The sequence below is a fragment of the Engystomops pustulosus genome, chromosome 4, assembly GCF_040894005.1.
Source record: "Engystomops pustulosus chromosome 4, aEngPut4.maternal, whole genome shotgun sequence".
Taxonomy (NCBI): domain Eukaryota; kingdom Metazoa; phylum Chordata; class Amphibia; order Anura; family Leptodactylidae; genus Engystomops; species Engystomops pustulosus.
The window spans coordinates 144263340-144283878 of record NC_092414.1 but is presented as its reverse complement, the minus strand read 5'-3'; the positions used below and the strand labels follow the sequence as shown (position 1 = coordinate 144283878).

Genomic DNA, 20539 nt, shown 5'->3' with positions numbered 1-20539 from the left:
TATAGAGGAAGGAATTAATAGCACTGTGTCTATTTTTGCAGATGACACCAAACTGTGTAGTGTAATACAGTCTATGGAGGATGTTCATAGGCTGCAGGGTGACTTGGACAAACTGAATGTTTGGTCATCCACTTGGCAAATGAGGTTTAATGTGGATAAATGTAAGGTTATGCACCTGGGGGCCAATAATCCAAAGGCAAAATATGTACTTGGGGGAGTAAATCTGGGAGAGTCCCTTGTTGAGAAGGACCTGGGGGTACTAGTAGATCATAAATTGAGTAACAGCATGCAATGTCAAGCAGCTGCCTCTAAAGCTAGTAGGATGTTGTCATGTATCAAAAGTGGTATGGACTCACCTGGTCCACTATACAAGGCATTGGTTCGGCCTCACCTGGAATATGCTGTCCAGTTCTGGGCATCGGTCCATAAAAAGGATGCCCTGGAGCTGGAGAGGGTTCAACGTAGATCCACAAAAATGATAAGGGGTATGGAGGGTCTTAGTTATGAGGAAAGATTAAAACAACTAGATTTATTTAGTCTGGAAAAGAGACGACTACGAGGGGACATGATTAATTTATTTAAATATATGAATGGTCCATACAAAAAATATGGTGGTAAGTTGTTTCAGATTAAATCAAAAGACGAGGGGGCACTGTCTCCGTTTGGAGAAATCAAGGTTTAATCACCGGGGACGACAGGGCTTTTTTACTATGAGAACGGTCAATCTGTGGAATAGCCTGCCTCAGGCGCTGGTCACAGCAGGGACAGCAGAGAGCTTCAAGAAGGGTCTAGATGCCTTTTTAAACCTAAATAACATTGATGGTTATGTTATATAGATTTGTTTCCCCTGGGTCCCTTCCTCATATAATCCCTTCCCTTCCTTGGTTGAACTTGATGGACAGGTGTCTTTTTTCAACCGTATAAACTATGAAACAATGATATAACCGTATTGTTCTTTGTTTATTTGTTGAAAAATCAAATAAAGTGTTTTTATAAAAAAAAAAAAAGATAAGCTGCCCTGATAAAAGTGAACCTGCTATGAGGAGTCTAACTAACAGACCCCGAGAGACCCTGCAAATTTACAGGGAAGGCTTACTTCATCTGGCTGCTGCTGGATGGTGGAGTGTTCACACTAGAAGACACAATGCATTAAGGCAATGACACAAAACAGAGCCAAGAAAAGCAGGGACACACTGGGAGAGACACAACACAAAGGGACAAACAACAGATACATATAAACAAGTGGCGTTGAACAGAACCAATTCAAAGCCAAGATGGTGTTGAAGGTACAGAATTGAATCACTAGAGAGAGGTTGAGTAAACGTAGCAAAGGTTGGATACACAGAATGGCAAAGCAATAACAATCAGCAGTAGGAGAAGGTAAAAGGAGACTTGTGTAACCAGCAAGGTGTTACCTCCAGTAGCTAAGTTTATCGGTCATTTATCACTCTAGTAACCCTTGCTGGACAGGGCTGGGCTGCAGAGAGCTGGGTGTGGCTAAACCAATCCTAAACACAGCAGCAACCTTAGCCACAGTTCACACACGCAAAACACAAAGGAAAATGAATGACACTTAAGCCGCACTTTACAGACAAAGGAAGACTTTGACACAGATATTACAATACCCTGTGACACAATCTTAAGATACACAAGTTTTATTATCTCACAGAGATTATAAAAGTATACAAATATTTACAAACTGTTTCATTAAATCATTACAATAATATAACAATTTACATAAAAGGTTTTTCTCAATTTTTTACAAAAAGTTAAAAATAATCAACTAAAAGTGCAAGTTTGTTCTGCAAGTTAATGTTAACATGTGTAGTAAAGTTAAAAGATATTTTATCTTCATTGGATATGTGAATAGACTTGGATCACTTTATGTTGCATGTATGGCAAGATTTGGCATTATTTTCACATACCATGGTGAAAAGGCATTTACATTCTACAAGCATGTAGTTTTTGTAAAGATCCTCTGCAGTAGAATCTGAAACAGGTCACTTAAGCTAAACTGAATGTTCACCAGATCATACATTAAATAATGGTAAGCTTTCTCTGTGCCTTCCATTGGGGTGCCACAAAAAGAGAGGCCAAGGCTTGACTTAAATAGCAAGAGACAAATTGGCTTAGAGGACTAATTCTATGTTGCATTTTAACTAGTTTATTACTAGTTATGTAGCTAGTGCCAGTAGGGATACAATTATATAATAGCTTTGTTCTATCTCTCAGTATAACACATATAAGTACAGTGTATTTGGTTAATATACATGATTGGGTATTCATTATTGCATTCCCAATCACGAAAAGCTTAACAAAAATAAACTTGCACAAATGTATACGTTCCTTCATAAATGGCAATTAACGTAAGCTTTGTTTCTGTAAAGTCACAGGCTATGTTTTGTGCATCACTAAAATACTGAGTGTCCTTGAGATTGTCCTGAGACTATAGCTTTAATCTCACTCTCATGCAGTGCTGGCATATAAAGTCAATGTAAAAGAAAATCTTTATATATCAGAATAGCCACGTGATACAGTTCTAAGCTTGGCTGGATAGTAAGAATTATTAAGCCGTAGCCAACATCGGGAAACGGAGTTTAGCAGTAAGATGACACCTCTTATGTTTCATTGTCAACCCATATTGTGGTGACATGTCTAGTTTCTCTCCCTCTTGTTTGAAGAACTCCATCTGCTGAAGCATAGTAGTCAGGAAAAGGAACACCTCCATTCTTCCAATGGCTTCACCAAGGCATCTTCTCTTACCCAGACCAAAAATCAAGACTTTTTCAGATTCTATTTTGTTTACAGATGATCCCTCTGGATTCAGGAAACGTTCTGGACAGAAATTGAATGGGTCTTTCCATATTTTCCTGGAATTATAAAATTGCATATAAATTCTATAACTGAAATTTAATTTTAATAGTAGTTAATTGGCAAGAAATATTTTAACATATTTCTAACTGATCAGAATGATGACCTATCCTTAAGATAAACTATCAATTTAAAATACTGGATAACCCCTTTAACAAGCTTTATTAACTTAAGTGAAAATATGGATCATCAGCTGACATTGTTTATGTGATCAAAGTGGTCATCACTTTATGCTATTATTTTCTTCTCATTATTAAGTTTTAGTTATTTCTCTGTAAGAAGGTCAATTATGATAATGTTCAGTTACTTACGGGTCATGATTCACTTGCCACTGGTTGATCAGCACGCATATGTTCTTAGGAATGAAGTAACCATTGAGCACAGTGTCTGTAGTTGTGCTGTAAAACCAGGCCAAATGTTTTACTTCAGTATAGTAGAAATCAAATTAATGAAATAAACCAATAAATGTTGTACATCAAGTTCGGCACTTACCAGTGTGGAATTGTGAATGGGAGGAAAGATGAATGACGGAACATCTCCAAGATGAAGGCTTCTGTGTAAGGTAGCTGAGCTCTATCTGAAACCTTTGGTCTCCTCTCTCTACCAATGACCTGATCTGTAAGACATAATAAGACATAACAATATTTTATTCAGAAGTAGTTATTAGATGCTCAAAGCTCCCTAATTTTGCTGAAATTGTCCACAGAAAGTTGGAAAGGTGACAATGGTAAGTTGAAACAATTGGACGGACCTAAAATAATTGTACTCATTAGTAAGTATTCTAAGAAGACTATTTATGTATGAAGACCCATAAAAATTACTCAATGTAGAAATGTGTTGATGGCAGAAAACAATAAACCCATCTGTTTTGAGGAGCTACTACAGTACCTCAGATATTAATTGAATAAATTGTAAATAATTATAAATGTACACAGGTCTTTAAGCTGGAATTGCTTACCAAGTTCTTTTTGGATCTTTTCTTGTATTTCTGGGTTGGCGACCAGGTACATGAGGCTCCATGACAAAGCAGTTGTAATGGTATCAAACCCTAAAAAAAAATTTAAAAAAATCTTAAAACTCTGATCTTTGCCTGTAAACTAGCAGAAAGAAAAGCTGTCATTATAATACAGATTGAAAATTAATTGCTGGGACTGTTGAGTTTTAGCTAATAAATTGTACTGTTTTAAGATATTATACAATTTTACAATATACTTTCTGTGTCAAATCTTCTTTTTTTTAGATCTCAGCTTGCTGTCATTTGTTGTTTACTTCCAGTGGATAACAATCAGTCCATGGTCATAAGATGGACACACAGGGACATGGCTATTTAATGTTAAAGCCCAGTAAATGGAGCTATGTCTTATTACAAGCCCAATACCCGTGTGTTTTTTCCCATGACAAGTTTAAAGGCAATAGGGGCAAGCAGAGATCTAGAAACATTTTCTATCTAAGCATAAATGTAATTAAATACATTTTATAAACACAATGTTGACAATCATGATTGAGGATGTAATACAAAAAAGTCATCTAATTATAAGAAAGGGCAATAATACTCAATGGTGTTGTCCAGAGGTTGAAAACATGACTCAAAACAGCACCACAACTGACTATGGTGTGTGCTGGTATTGCAGCTCAGCTGTATAGAAATGAATGAAGCTTAACTATTCTTTAATTCACTACCTGTATTTAAGAAAGGAGCCATGTTTTTCAAGAACAACCTACATATATAAGTGCCAATGAAAGAAAATTGTATTAAATGTTATGACTTTACACTCACCAGCTCCAAAAAGGTCATTTACAATGTTCACAGTTTTCTTTTCTGTTAGCTGGACATTGGAGTTCTCATCCAATTTCTTTTCTTGGGAATGCATGATGAGGGTGTCGGTAATATCTCGAATAGAATTCTGAAATTGAGAAAAAAACATTTGTTATATGATATAGTAGATTTGATACAATCCATTTATTGAGCTGTAATTGAGAGATCTAGTAAAGATTGTAAACTTCACTATGTACTAAATTAAATGTTACATCCTATAAACTTCACAACAAGTACTTACACTTTCTAATGTTCTGTAGTGTTCATGAACAATTTTCTGTGTGAAGGCTGTAAACTTCTTATTGATGTCAACAAAGTTTTTCATGGTGCGACTTGGTAGGTATTGAAGAATAGGGATAAAATCGGCTGGATTGCCTGATGCTGCAGCTGCCCCAAACTCATCAGTCAGGTTGACTAGGTCCAGAAACTCTTGATCATCATGGCTGTATCGTTTTCCAAAGCACATTGCACAGATGACATTAGCCACGGAAACAACCACATACCTATAAGGGTCAAATTCACCTTTCTCTTCAATTAGCTGTTGGAATTTTCTAACTAGATACTCAGCTTCTTTTGATATATGGTCTTCAACTAGGGTTGTGCCTGAAGATGCCAAGGAGGGAGATATGGAGAAGGTCTTAAGGGCATTATGGGCCAGTCTTCGACGTGCGCGCCATACCTCACCAGACTCATGGCTAAATGTAAGACTCTGCCCATCCCCAATCAGGCGAAAGGTAAAAAGGTCTGGGCGTGCAGAAAATTCATCCCCTTGCTTCAACAGGGCCTGCCTGATTGTTTCCAGTCCACTTAAGACTAAAACAGGCTTTGTACCCATCTGGATTTGAAGAACATCTCCATAGGTCTCACTCATCTTGGTTAGACTAAGGTGTGGATTTTTGCCGAGTGAGAGCAAATTTCCTATCAGTGGCAAAGGCAATGGACCTGGCACCGGTTTTGTTCCTTCTGGCACATTCTTCCTATAAGTCTTGATAAGCAGGTAGAGGATTGAGAAGACCACAAAGGCAATAAGTACCTCTGTGGCAGATATCTCTCCGCAGGAGCTGATCAAAGCAATCATTTTGCCTATGAGAAAATTAAACAAAAGACTTAAGACTAAGGAGGATTATTGCACATCATGAGAAGCGATATGATCACTTTTTAATTAATACATATCCATATCTTAGTGTTGTTGTGTTTTTTGTAAAAGTATAATGTCAGTTGTTTAATGATCTAGGCTATTATAACTTTAACGTTCACAGCTTGAAAACCACAAATCTATTATCAATGTTAAGTCTTAGGATAAGCTCACCCCAAGCCTTATAGCATTAATAGCAGTCTCCAGTTATGTATTCAAAGTGGAAATTTGTGTCTTGGTCAGCTGGCAGCCAAGTAATACAGTTTCTATAGTTACTATGGGGTACTGTTTAACCCATTTGTATCCATTAATATCAAAACCCACATTGTCATTCAGGATCTTAACTTCACCCTTGCCAATTATTATCAGAGAAATAGGATGTATGGGAATAGGCATCAGAGTGATGTAAACCTTGGTTGAACTTCATGTATAGATGTTTTTTTTTCCAACCATATTATGTACCTATACTTGCCCTACAACTACTGCCCAACCAAGTTTATATTGCTTGCATCCAAAGATCTTCAGATGTCACCAAATGTGTTATTGACCAGAATACATTTTACACTGGAGTTTAAAAGAGGTATATGGGACTACCCCAAGCTATTATGTAATATTATCTTCAAACAGGTAAGTTCCCATAAGAATAAGCTGCATATAACCAATTGCTACATAAACTATAGTTGAAGTATATGGACATAAATACAAGCTAGTAGGTTGTTATAAAGACTGGTGTACACTGTACATACATTCCTTCTATACAGACAATAAGTAAAAACCTCTCCACAAACCAACTCTTGGACTGTTTAAAGTTTACCATATATTTGCATGCTAACAATTTCCCTACCCCTGAAGACCAATTTGCAATTAAAGGAGCTGTAATTAAATAAAATGCACACTCCTGCTGAAGCTACTCATTCAAAATGTAATACTTATATTGATTATTAAGCTAAATTATATGGTGTTGTCTGAAAGGATCCTCACTACTGCTAGTTTACCTATGAATCTGGGTTAAGGAGTTACAGAGGGGAAATCTTTGGTATGAGCCACTAGGACATGAAATATTTGGTTTTCTGACATTTTCAAGTTTGAGTGGAATAATACTGTAAAATACATTTAATTCTCAGCAGATTTGCTCAATGAATAGTTTAAATTTAAGTTTGAAGTAAATGGAGTCAACTGGTTTTCCACTTAATAATGCCATCAGGTAGCAGCCACCAGAAAGCATATTGTAACACAATAAAATCAATTTCTTAGTATTTACATGCATTATACAAGTGCTGTGTTTATATTGTATAGTCACTTATACATTGCTGTGTATCCCACTGTATATAAATATATTAGATATTATGAAAGAAATGTGGACATGATAAATGATAAAAATCAGCATACCTTGAGTATATGTCTTGTATCAGGTGAGAAGAAGCTCTTCTATCTGTGCTGCAGAGTACCCCCAGCAGTACCATAGTGTGCATGCTGCCTGCACTCCCTTATATACTCCTCTGCTGACTCCTGATTGGCCAGAGCTCCACCTCCTGTCACCACAGCACAGGAGAGCTGCCTGCTAAGTGCTGGCACCAGTGCACAGCCAGCTATTCCTAGAACAGATCTAATGAGCAGATAAGAGGTGCAGGCTGCCAGCCACTGACATCCTGTACTACTCATACAATTACTTATTATTATATCGTGCGAGGAGATACAGCTCCAGGCTCAGCTGGAAATGGAGCAGGGCACATAGCACGCAGCTACTGCAGGCACCATTATTAGTCATCATACTACATATACTAATATATATATATATATATATATATATATATATATATACACTAACCCCTCATTGTGTCCACATACACAGGTCGATCAAATCCTATCAATCAGTACTTGAACGACACACTATTAGTGCTTAGATGATACGATCCTGAACTATTATTTGATAGATCTATAGATGATATAGTTCCCCATACATAGTGGTGGAGACAAGGTGTACATGAATAAGATGTGCATGTATTGCAGTAGTATAAAAGCAGGCAATCTACTGGTGCTGGGAGAATATTTAGGAAAGAATCTTCATTTCTAAAACACATTAGGGATTTTAGACGTGGACATATTTAATTATTTAATATCAGCATATGTCCCCCGCTGGATGATCAGGATGCCTTCAGAATAAGAAAGCAGGATGCAATACTCAACAGGTGAACAATAGCAGACATATGAGATAATGTCCTGTTAAATACCAGTGAGAATAACTCTATATGCCCCCTGTGATCAAGCCGGCTTTACCCCTGTTTTCCCCTATTATATAGGCTCCTCTGCAAAATCAGGGCATATCTACTTGGTCTAGATACTCTTAACACCATGTAGTATTAGGTAGTGTGGAATACAAATCTGACAGTAGCATCTATCTAATCCCTGGGCGGAGATGTTTCCAGTCATTGCATACAGTATTTTCATTATTCTCTAATAAAACTTAATGGGCTATTATTATTGTGTATATTGTGTCATTTTCCCATGTGAAATGTTGGGATAACAAGGAGAGCGACTCTGCTTTCTACTGTTCTGCACCACTTTCTTCTACCAATATTGTAATAACATAATACAGTATAATAAATCACCTGTCAATAACATTTATTGGTTTATTCTAATTATTGGTGTACAGATGCTTTCTGGACATATATCTATACATACTTAAACACCAAATTCAGCATGTATTACGTTGAATATTAGTTAATATTTGTTTTCCTTTTACGTATATCTATATTAATTCGTTCTATAACGAAATCAGTATTATTATGAAGTGTTTAGTTTTAGATACAGATGTGTTTATTAAATGAGCGGCCATTGGTTGTCTGACAGCAAAAAGTTATTGTATGGCAACGAATAAAAACGGATCTATGCTGCAGTGATATTCACAAATATTCATTGGGGTTTAGCCCCAGGAACCAATTACAGATTATTTTTACCGTTAATTGTTAGCCTGACCATAGATGATCATGTCTCTTTTTTAAGGTGATTAATTTTAGATGAGTAACTGTCTCCAGGAGAATGAATGTCAAAATGGTAGGAATATGTAAACCTGCAAAACATGATTTTATGAAAGGTCACTTGTCCACATACTTGTCCATATACTATATATACAACTAGTACCATACAGCTGTAATATTATTTATATATACTGTAGTTATCATCATATTGTACATTGCTTAAATAACATGCAACTAAGTTATATAAAATCCATACATATTCTTACTACCGTCAGTTTACTACTAGAATTATAATACTTGTGACTTACTATGTATCTGTGCTACACCATACTTTACTACATCAATTTACATCACTTTATTGTTATAAATACCAAGGTGGTACAACTTACAGCATTTTATACCGCAATATTATAGTATAATACATCACGTTCTATAAGGTACTACACTACTTACAATACTAAACTATATCATACTACAAATGTTCTACTTGTATATGGTTTATTATTGCTTTTGACTAAACTACAATGCACAATTTACTAAAAACTACACTACACATGCATACATAGTACATACCGTGTATATATACATTTTTTGCTATAATATCATACTCTAAAATGTATCAATAATTGCATTTGTGTACTGTACAACTAAGTAGTATTAGGGGATAGTGGTAGAGGATTAGATATTAGGGATAGTGGTAATTTAATAGGATGACTGATTATTAGTTAAACTTATTATTACTAAAAACTAATGTTAAATATTAAACATTGGGAACCACCCATCTTCCCTGCTGCCGTACGTGTGATGTGGTGCACTTTACTGGCTCTGGTGCACTGTATTCTGTGTTGCAGGTGGCTGGGGTGGTGACAGTAGCTTTGGGGCTTTGGACAATAGTTGGGTAGAGATCATGTATTTGGTGTCAGAGCCTGCAGCACCTGGTTAAAGTTTACCCTGCACAGACCTGTTAAAAATTGTCCAGTGTGCGTGACAACTCCAGACACACTGGGCTGAGGGTACAGCAGTGCCAGGACAAGCTCTGATAAGGGTCCTCCCTCCTGGAGTGGGGGAGCCAGCATAATAAATAGGGGGTATAGTTCCCCAAAGTGAAAGGGGATATTGTAATAGTCTTGTGGAATAGGGAATGGCAGTGATATGCGCAAATTACATGACTAAAGCCTAATGTTGCCTGGCACATCAGTCTATATTGTCAGTACAATTAACTATTGTTAAGCTACTGCTAGTAAAACCTAATGTGTTCTTGTCTGCCTGCCAGAGTCAGCAGCAAAATTTCTACATACTGGCTTTTTAGTGACAAATGTCCTTATACTATAAAGTCAGATCATCTGATACCCTTCCCTCCAAAAAAAGCAAATGCCAATGAAAATAAACTTTAACAGCTACAATACACATGGCATTGGTGAAGATGGAGGGGCAGTCCTCTGTATAATTGATAAATACATCAATAACCAGTTATTATAAGTATGCACAGATTATTCTCATCTTAAATTATAGAAATGTTATTCTCTACTTTTTACATCCAAAGCATCAGCACATTTATTTTATCATATTATCACAATGAAAATGTATTGGTAATTATTTTGCACAGGAAAACTATTAGACAGATAATTACACTAGTGATGGTTTTAGTTATTATATTGGATATTGCATAAACTCTTTAGATACTTTGTTCTTTCTAGTTGTGGGGTATTAGGTTTCTAATAGGTAACATAGCTGTATATATATATATATATATATATATATATATGTGTGTGTGTGTGTGTGTGTGTATATATGAAGCCCCTGTGTCTGAAGCTGCGTCTCTGCCTTGCATTAGATGGGGGATGGGAGAGCACCCTCCAGGTGCTGGCAGGGAGAGAGGGGAGAGGTCACTGTGTTTGGGGCATTGCGTGACAAGGGGACTGGGAGATGGTTTAACTCTCAGGACAAAACTTGCCAAACTTTCCTGGGTCAGTCACGCAATGGGCGGACTTAAAGAGACAGTGCAGCAAAGGAGGAGATTACACTTTCTGCAGGGCGAGCTCCACCTTCACTGTTTAAGGTGCTTGTGGAATCTGGTGCCGACATTGGAGCTAAAATCTACAGAGCTGCTTCACTTTACTTGTGTCACCCCATACAGAAGGACGGACAATGAGAACTTACATAGAAATCCTTCATTATGCCTTGTTGCTACTACTCTTTTTTACATACTGATGTTTGCGAGGAAGTCCATTATAACACATGTACAAAATATTGTCAAAATTTCCCACTTCAAATATCATGTTTCAGAATAGTCATCAATATTCCTAATATTTATTTGGTATTTGTAGCCAGTATTCTATGTGAAATCTCCAAATGCTTTTAAGGAATATTGAGTTAATAATTTAACCTGTAATGTAGTAAATTCTATATTCGGATTTGCTGCAATATCGATAGACAGATGACATATATAGAGATAGAACAGCTATCTATCTATCTATCTCTCTCTTTTGTGTTTAATGCAGAAGCCAAAGACACATCCACAAGATCAACTATTTATTTTTTTTGCTGTTCCTCTCCGTAATCTCTTGTGCAATAAGTTTATCTCATATTTTCACGAAGTGCAATTTACTAATTTGTATTTGATAATGCAATGTTGATCCTTGAGTTCATCAGATGTGGCAACCCTTTAAGTATATTTTGAATTCCAGACATTGGCAATGACAACAAAGAAAGTTTTTCCATGACATTTTTTTATGTCTTCTATTTATTTTTTTTTACATAAATTAAGTATAATATAAAACTTGTTTATAATGAGATTTAAGTGAGTTAACATGTGATTTATTTAAACAATACTACTTGTAATTAAAAATCACTAGTTTACAACAGAGCAGGATATAAAATCATTTTGTATGGAATATTTAAAAAGAACAAAAAAATAATTTAAAAAAAACATGCTTAATAAATGACCAAAACAGTTAAGTTCATACATGGCAAAAATCTAGCAAAAATTCCTGTTGCTAAAAAAAGTGTTCATATTCACAGCATTGTGCTGAAAAAAAAAATCATTACCTTTTTCATAGAATTTTGGTGGATATTTTTATTGGTTCAAAACTGCTGTGGTGGGATCTTACATGTAAATCTTTAGTTAAAGTATGTTGGTTTGTTCCGTAATAGAGGCATTTTCTCACTCAGTGGGCTTTTTGGTAGTGTTTTTTTTTTTTGCTATTTTCTCTTTATAGGATTTGAAGAATGTGAGGAAAAAATGTTATATATGGTATATAACTAAATAGAAAACGCCACCAAAAAACACTCTCAAAAACACTACACAGCTCACGGTGCTTTTACAAATGTTGGCAAGAACTGTGTGTATGTGAATCAGCTTTTATACAACTAAGGGCTCTTTTATATTGGCATTGATGTTCAGCCTCAGTTGCACATCTGTTGCATTTTGTCTCTGTTACGTCTCCGTTTTTTTTCCGTTTTGTCTCTGTGATACGAAAAGAAATGAAGTTTAATCATTGCTTTGAAAACATCACACCCCGTTTTTCAACCTCATCAGTGAAAACAATGGATGTTTCATCAGTTTTTTTGCAGACCCATTGCCTTCCGTGATCCAAATCCGTGAAAAAATAGGACATGTTCCATAATTTTTTCCAACGGATCAGTGAAAATACACGCCAATGTGAAAACACCCAATTAAATCAATGGCTTTGTGAGGAGTCCGTGGAAATCAGTGAACCATGGACGTGAAAAACAATTCTAATGTGAAAGAGCCCTAAATGTGATTGTTTAAAAGATACATTCAGATGAAGAAGAAAGTTGCAACAGTTTTGGAACAAATCTATATAACTATTGACTATAGAACTTGACTAAAGAAAAAACAATATTCAGAACATGAGCGGTTGTAAAATGATCTCTTGTTACATCTTATAGAAATGAATGAGGATTTGTCAAGAAACAAATTTTTTTTTGGTTTAATGATAGGTGGTAGAGATTTGAAATATGTCCTCATAAACAACCAAGCTAGGTAGATCAATGTGACTGCAGAGAAGTCTGGAGCTTGGTATATCTGGTGTTTGCTGGATAACAAACAGGAAGAAGACATAGGATGGATGAGTTAGTAATGATAGAGTTGACATTTCATGCAGTTAGCTAGTGTGAAAGGCTAGCCTTATGAGATGGGTATTAAGAACATACTTGAAACTTTGGAGGGTGGGTATAAGTCTGAGAGTCCGGGGAAGGTAATTCCAGAGAATTGGTGCAGCTTGGGAGATGTCTTGGAGACGTGCATGAGAGGTTCAAATTAAGGTAGAGATTAATCTAATATCATTGGCAGATCAAAGAGCATGGGTTAGAGCGAAGGCTGTGAATGGTTATTCCTTCTAGGACCCACATTTCTCTTGAGGATAAGGGCAGATGCACACAACTAGGAAAAGTGGCCAGATGGCACATGTTTTTTGAAGACACGGCACACGGCTGCACTGAATGCTGTATTAACTCCTTACCGCAGATGCAAATTTTCCATTCCCCACCTTCAAAATCCATAACTTTTATTTTTCCATTTACTGAGATGTATGAGGCCTTCTTTCTGCCCATCAAATTGTTGTCCCTGGTGTCAGTATTAACTATCCCATGCAATGTACTGGGAAGCTGGAAAAAATTCCAAATCTGGAGAAATTTACCAAATAATGCATTTGCCACATTTGTCTGTGGGCTCTGTTTTTATTGATCACAGATCAATTTATATCGGTATTATTATGTTTTAAGCCCTTAACGTCGAAGCCACTTTTCACCTTCCTGACACGGCCCATGCGCATGCTCAGTGTGTTACAGCCGGGTCCTGCCAGAAGGCTCACGGAAGGAGGATCGTGCAGCCCCGGGCACCGGCAGTCCCGGGGCTGCGATCGGAACAATGGGGAGGATTTATTAAGCTGTCTGAAAGTCAGAATATTTCTAGTTGCCCATGGCAACAAATCACAGCTCCCCTTTAAACTATTCATGAGCACTGGTAAAATGAAAGCTGAGCTGTGATTGGTTGCCGTGGGCAACTAGAAATATTCTGACTTTCAGACAGCTTGATAAATCTGCCCCAATATGTGTGAAGAATACATTGCAGATGTTTCCATACATCTGCAATGTGTTCTTCACACATAATGTTCTTCACATACTATTGTGAAGAACACCGTTCGGCGCGCATGTCTTCCGATAAGTTAGCAGATGTTCAGAACATTTGCAATGTGTTCTTCACAGTTCTTTCTCTGCTCAGGCTGGGCTGGGCTCGGGCTGGACTGTTGGTCCTGCTCCACTCCGCTCCGCTCCACTTCAACCCCCGTTCCTCTCCTCCATGCACACTCTGTTTCGCTCCAGCCCCTGCTCCGCTCCCCCATGCCCGCTCCAGCCCCCGCTCCGCTCCTCCATGCCCACTCCAGCCCCGCTCCTCCATGCCCGCTCCATGATGCCTGCTCCGCTCCTCCATGCCCGCTCCAGCCCCGCTCCGCTCCTCCATGCCCGCTCCAGCCCCCGCTCCTCCATCCCCGCTCCGCTGCTCCATGCCCGCTCCGTGATGCCCGCTCCGGCCCCACTCCGCTCCTCCATGCCCACTCCGCTCCTCCATGCCTGCACCGTGATGCCCGCTCCTCCATGCCCGCTCAAACCCTGCTCCGCTCCTCCATGCCCGCTCCACTTCAGCCTCCGCTCCTGCATGCCTGATCCAGCCTCTGCTCCAGCCTCTGCTCCGTGATGCCCACTCCGTTTCGCTCCAGCCCTTCGGCGCTTGTGTCTTCGGCTAAGTTAGCAGATGTTCGGAACATCTGCAATGTGTTCTTCACTGTATTCTTTCACTGTTTCACTGTTCTTCACTTAAATGATCCTGTGTTCACTGTTTTCATTGTATTCTTCACTGTTCTTCCGAGTACTCTAATACTCATACGAGCATCAAGCTCGGACGAGTATACTCGCTCATCTCTAAATATAACCTTATCTGAGGTTGTAGATACAAGTTGTAAGATATATGTAAAACCTTTAGCAAAATGGTGTAAAAAAGAAGTATATGGCCCAATAACCATATTTACTGTACATTACACTTTATCTTTCCTTGTTAACCTTTATTTAAGTCTCAGACAGTGGTTCACATTGAAATATGCCACTCTGTAAGTATGTTTAGGGTTCACCTGTTGCCCACATGTAGCAGAGCCAACATACATAACAATATTCATAGGAATGCTGCAAAAGTTGTTGCATCTCACACTGAATTAAGAGGTGTACTGTCTACTACTATGCAACTTAAAGGGAACCTGTCATCAGAAATTGGCTTAATAAACCACTATCAGTATGATGTTAAGCAGCTAAGCAGCTTCTACATCATGTTTCTTTCATGGTCTGGTGTGGGGGCATCATCCAGAAAATCAACTTTGAAGTGAAATGTTACTTGGTTTTAAGAAGTCAAGGAGAGTTCAACATTAAAATCACGCTCTACTTACCTTAGAACACCCCCTTTACTGTAATTGATGGCCTTGCATTCAAGGACATCTTAGACCAGATCTCCTGAAGTCTGGGTTTGATGTCACATAGGTGAAGGTGTTCAGAGGAAGGGAGAGCTTGACTTCAGTGTGAGGCCCCTTTCACACTTGCGTTGCAGATCACGTCAGAGTTTGATCAGGGTGCGATCAGGGTTTGGTCAGTGAAAAATGCACATTTTGCATCAGAGTGCAATCAGTTTTCAGTCAGAGTTTGTTCAGTGTCTCAGTTTTTCACGCGCGTTTTCAATGCAATTTCAATGCGTTTTCCATGCGCAGAAAATGCACGTGAAATGAACTCAGGACTGAGCTCTATCTTTTCTATGGCAATTGATGTGTGAAAAACGCATTGCACTTGCATTGCACTTGCAAGTGTCTCAGAGTGCAATGCGTTTTTGATGATCTGCAACGCAAGTGTGGAAGGGGCCTTAAACTCTCCTCCTCTCTGACTTTATACAACCAATAAACAACTCATGTCAAAGTTGATTGCCATCAAGCTGGGCAATACAACAAACATGATCTAGAAGCTGTTCAGCTGCTTGACAACATAATGCTAGTGACTTATGAGGCCCATTTCTGATGACCGGTTCCCTTTAAAGTCCAAAAGATCCTTAGCTTTTGTGCAGTACATGGCTCTTCGCTGATTCCACTGCAATTTGATTTTTTTTAAGCCCCTACAGTTTTTGATCAACCATTGACATTATTTTTGATATTCAGTATGCTAATTAGGTTCTCTTTTGTTAGCTGGTTTGTGCCAGGATTTCAGCCCAGGATCTGACCACCTGGATTTAGCGTTAATTACCAAAGGACGGCCGTGGAACATGCAATTTCATATGCAAACTTCCGTCAATTTCATATACAAAAACTATTTGTTTCTTTGTGCAATCACTCCAGAAATGGTGGTTGTATCCAGGATAACAATCTAATTTCTAAGGAACAACATGGCTACATTTTACGGAAAATTATTGTCACACAGGTACATTTTTTTTAAAATAACATCCAGTTGAAGAAATGTATATAAATGCGAGATGAATTCAATGAAATGGCAATGCTTAATTTTTAAGCAAAAATATACATAATATAAGTTATATACTGGGTTGGGACACACTTGAGTGTACATACAGCAGAGTTTTTAAAGAAATGTTGGTGACTGTTACATTAAACAAGCTCATCACCTGTGAATACTGAGGCAGATTTGTGAACAATATAGTGTGCTACACAGCTAGTACTGTAATGCCAATGCCTTCAGAAAAAATGTAGTTTTGTAGTGGCCTCTACAATTTCTATAAATTCCAGTGGTTGCTGCAGTATGTATTTAGTATGTGTGAAAGTGTAAACTTGTGCTTCTTGTAACTATCCAAATGCATGCTTCTTGACTAACGCAAATAATTGGAATACAGTGTGATCTGAAGACTCTTTAAATGGTTCAATATACAGGCAGTCCCCGGGTTATGTACAAGGTAGGTTCCGTAGGTTTGTACTTAAGTTGAATTTGTATGCAAGTCGGAACTGTATATTTTATCATTGTAACCCCAGACAAAATTTTTTTGGTCTCTGTGACAATTGGATTTTAAAAATGTTCGATTGTCATAATAACCAGAATTAACAATAAAGCTTAATTGCAGACACATGTGATAACTGTTATAGCTGTTTATTGTAGCCTAGGGCTAAAGTACAGTAAATTACCAACATGTTTGTAACTAGGGGTCGTCTGTAAGTCGGGTGTTCTTAAGTAGGCGACCGTCTGTACACTACAGCCCCTACCACAAACTAAAGGAAGGGAAGTATATAGAAAGCATGCAGTGGTTCATAGAACGTATGACTTGTCTGCTGCAGGTCAGTTAATATCATATAGTTAATATAAGTAGCATGCTGTGCTTTGTACTTGCAGATTTTACATAAAATTATTTCTGTAACAATAGGTCACGAGATTTACAGATAAGATCTGTCTTTCATTTCATCTAAACAATATCCCTGTTATGTGATACCTAGGCCTGTCATATATATATATATATATACTAGTTAAAGGGTTAAGTAGGAAACTCACAGATGCCATGCAGAAGAAGCTGTAAATCAAAAGAGCTAGGGGTGGATACTGTTTACAGGCAATAAGATTAAATAATATCCTGTTGACACGTATACTATTATCCTCAGAACACACACATACACACGCACCTTTTAAAATGACACTGCAGCATGCAATGTGATAGGGGCAGTGACACAACTCACTGCTTGACACGCAAGGACCTTATCATCACAGTACGGACACATTTTAAAGTAGCACACTGATATTTCCCAGGGCTGTCTTTATCAAGCTTTGCAATGATATTTTTGGCTTTCATGAAAGGAGATATGCAGAACTGAAAAAGTAAAAAGATCTTTGGCAAAGAGAGACTACATAGAAATAGAAAAAACTATCACAAAGATACTTTTGTGAAATCAGCTCACCCTCTCCGTTCGAACAATCCTCTTGGTCTTGACTCTGGACACTCCAGCACGGACAAACCTCGGTCACAGGTGCAGGCAGCATTAGACAAGAAAAAGAACTATTTCCAGCTGGACATCAGACGTCAGTTTTTAGGATAAAAATTAGCAAAATTTTATTTGAAATCCATTAAAAAGGAGTACAATGGTACATGACACAGCATAAGGAATAAAAAATAGCATCAAAGCTTACGCGTTTCGGTGATTAGACCTTATTCATAGCTTCTGCACAACTTTCTGCAGTCTGGCTATTTAACCCTGCCCTTTCAATCCCATGGATCTCTGGGTAAGGTTTTCTTAACCCTTTCCATGATTTTTTGTATAAAGCGTAAAGCGTAAAGTGTAAACATAGAATGTAAACATAAAGTGTAAACATACATAGAAAAAACTTTACATGTTTAAAAACAAGGAAAAACAGATGGTGATTATCACCTTAGTACCTGCAAGAAAAAGTGTAACTTTTCATTGTTTTTCTATCAAAGAAGCAAAAAAGAAGAAGCAAAAAGGAAGGAGGAAAGTTATATTACGTGGGGGGCATTATCGGATATTGGAAACAATATTCTATATTTATTATTTTTATTATATATTTTATAAGTTAGCAGTTTTTTAGCAAAAGTGAATCAAATCTTGTTTCTTATTTAATCCAAACGGGACCCTAGTTTTTAAAGAGAAGATCCAGTACGTTTCCCGATTTAAAAGGATCCTCCTAAGATCTCCCCCTCGCTTAGGTTTAATAACTTTTTCGATACCCCTGCATCTGAGGACACTGCAGTCTCCGGCATGATGTTCCCTAACATGTCTAGATACTGCGGAAATGTTAACCGCACTTTCTGAACTGACATCAGAGAAATGTCGACGAATGCGGGTTTTAAGATTGTTTGTAGTACAGCCTATGTAATCCAATCCACATGAAACGCATTGTATCTGATAAATTACAAATGATGTATTACAGTTTATGAATTGTTTTATTTCATGTTCTGTATCATTAGAGTACGAGGAGAAAAATTTGCTTTGGATCGCATACCTGCAGCACTTACAACGGTCTGCTCCACATTTGAAGAAGCCTTTAGTGCTGAGCCATGTGGTATGGCCTGGACTTGATTGGTATAGGCTTGGTGACAGTAAATTACTAAGATTTGGAGCCTTTTTAGCTACACATTTTGTATTATTGTGCATAATTTTAGACAGTATGTGATCAGTATACAGGATAGGTAGATTTTTATATATAATTTTTTCAATTTCTTTGTACTGAACACTGTAGGTTGTAGTAAACACAATTGGTTGTTGTTTTTTGTGTTTGGATTTTTTATTTTTATTCATGTTAGTCAAATCTGAACGGGGGATATTATGGACTATATGAGAGGCCCTTTTTAACATCCACTCCGGATATTCTCTCTTCTTTAATTTGTCCCAAACCTTTTTCTCCTCTGTTTTATACAGGGAGGATGTGGAACAATTCCTTTTAGTGCGGATAAGTTCTCCTGTAGGGATATTCTTTATAACATGATTGGGGTGGCATGAACTAGCTAGTAAGGTAGTATTAGATGCCGTTGGTTTGACATATGGGGAAATTTGAACTACAGTATTGGTACCAGTTAAGCTGATATCCAAGAAGTTGATAGTTTTAGCCTGTAAGTTAAATGTGAATTTTAAATTCATGTAGTTAGAATTAAGATATGTGACAAAATTTTCTGCATCCAATACAGTTCCCTCCCATATCAGGAGCTGGTCGTCAATATAACGGCCATACCACCTGATATGGGAGAGAAAAGGATTTGCCCCAGAAAACAGATAAAGTTCTTCCCATCTGGCCATGTACAAATTTGCTAATGATGGAGAACATCTGCCCCCCATCGATGCACCGCATCTCTGTAAAAAATAACTGTCATCAAATGAAAAATAATTTCTTTTCAAGAGAAAATTAACTGCTTCTACTATAAACTCCTTTACTGCAAGTGAATACATACTATATTTATCCAACCAATACGTCAGGCATTGTAATGCAATTTCATGGTCTAAAGATGGGTATAATGCTACCACGTCACACGACAGCCACATGAAGCTCCGTCTCCATGGTATACCATCAAGTAAAGAAATAGTATGTTTAGTATCTTTCAATAGGCCAGGAAGGGAAGCAACCAGTGGTTGAAGGTGGTGGTCAACCCATTCCCCCAATCTTTCACTCAGAGATCCGATACCCGCCACAATGGGGCGGAGGGGAGGGGGGAAGACCTCCTTGTGTATCTTCGGCAACGAGTGAAAGACTGGGGTAACGGGAAATTTGACATACAGGTAATCTGATATTTTCTGGGATATTGCACCCATATTTAATCCCTCATCCAACAGTTTCCTTAACAACATTTGAAATTCAATAGTAGGATTTGATTGTAATTTTAGGTACGTTTTTTCATCGCTCAACATCTCTAAATTTAATTTTTTATACAGTCCGGCATTAAGGAGAACTATCGCACCCCCCTTGTCTGCAGAGCGGACTAGAAGATCAGAGTTCATTTTAATTTCTTTTATGGCTTTCCGTTCCTGGTTTGAAATATTATATTTCTGGTGCTGGGTGGTAGCTTCTTTTAGTTCAATCAAATCAATCAAATCAAATCAATCAAATCCCCCCTCCCCTCCGCCCCATTGTGGCGGGTATCGGATCTCTGAGTGAAAGATTGGGGGAATGGGTTGACCACCACCTTCAACCACTGGTTGCTTCCCTTCCTGGCCTATTGAAAGATACTAAACATACTATTTCTTTACT

General features: G+C 37.7%; 1 protein-coding gene across 2 annotated transcripts; it reads right to left on the bottom strand.

Moving 5' to 3' along the window:
- Nucleotides 1-1583: 1583 nt before the first annotated feature.
- CYP1A1 (cytochrome P450 family 1 subfamily A member 1) lies at nucleotides 1584-18046 on the bottom strand. Of its 2 annotated transcripts, XM_072147899.1 has the most exons (8): nucleotides 17972-18046; nucleotides 17743-17850; nucleotides 4929-5770; nucleotides 4649-4775; nucleotides 3830-3919; nucleotides 3364-3487; nucleotides 3183-3269; nucleotides 1584-2870 (listed from the first exon to the last, which is right to left on the bottom strand). In XM_072147899.1, the coding sequence occupies exons 2-8, from the start codon at nucleotides 17822-17824 to the stop codon at nucleotides 2567-2569; spliced, it is 1656 nt and encodes a 551-aa protein (XP_072004000.1). In that variant the 5' UTR covers nucleotides 17825-17850; nucleotides 17972-18046; the 3' UTR covers nucleotides 1584-2566. The 2 variants fall into 2 exon arrangements, with proteins under 2 accessions (XP_072004000.1, XP_072004002.1); XM_072147901.1 differs by lacking the exons at nucleotides 17743-17850; nucleotides 17972-18046 and adding an exon at nucleotides 7212-7313 and having other exon boundaries at nucleotides 1586-2870.
- Between the last annotated feature and the right edge of the window lie 2493 nt (nucleotides 18047-20539).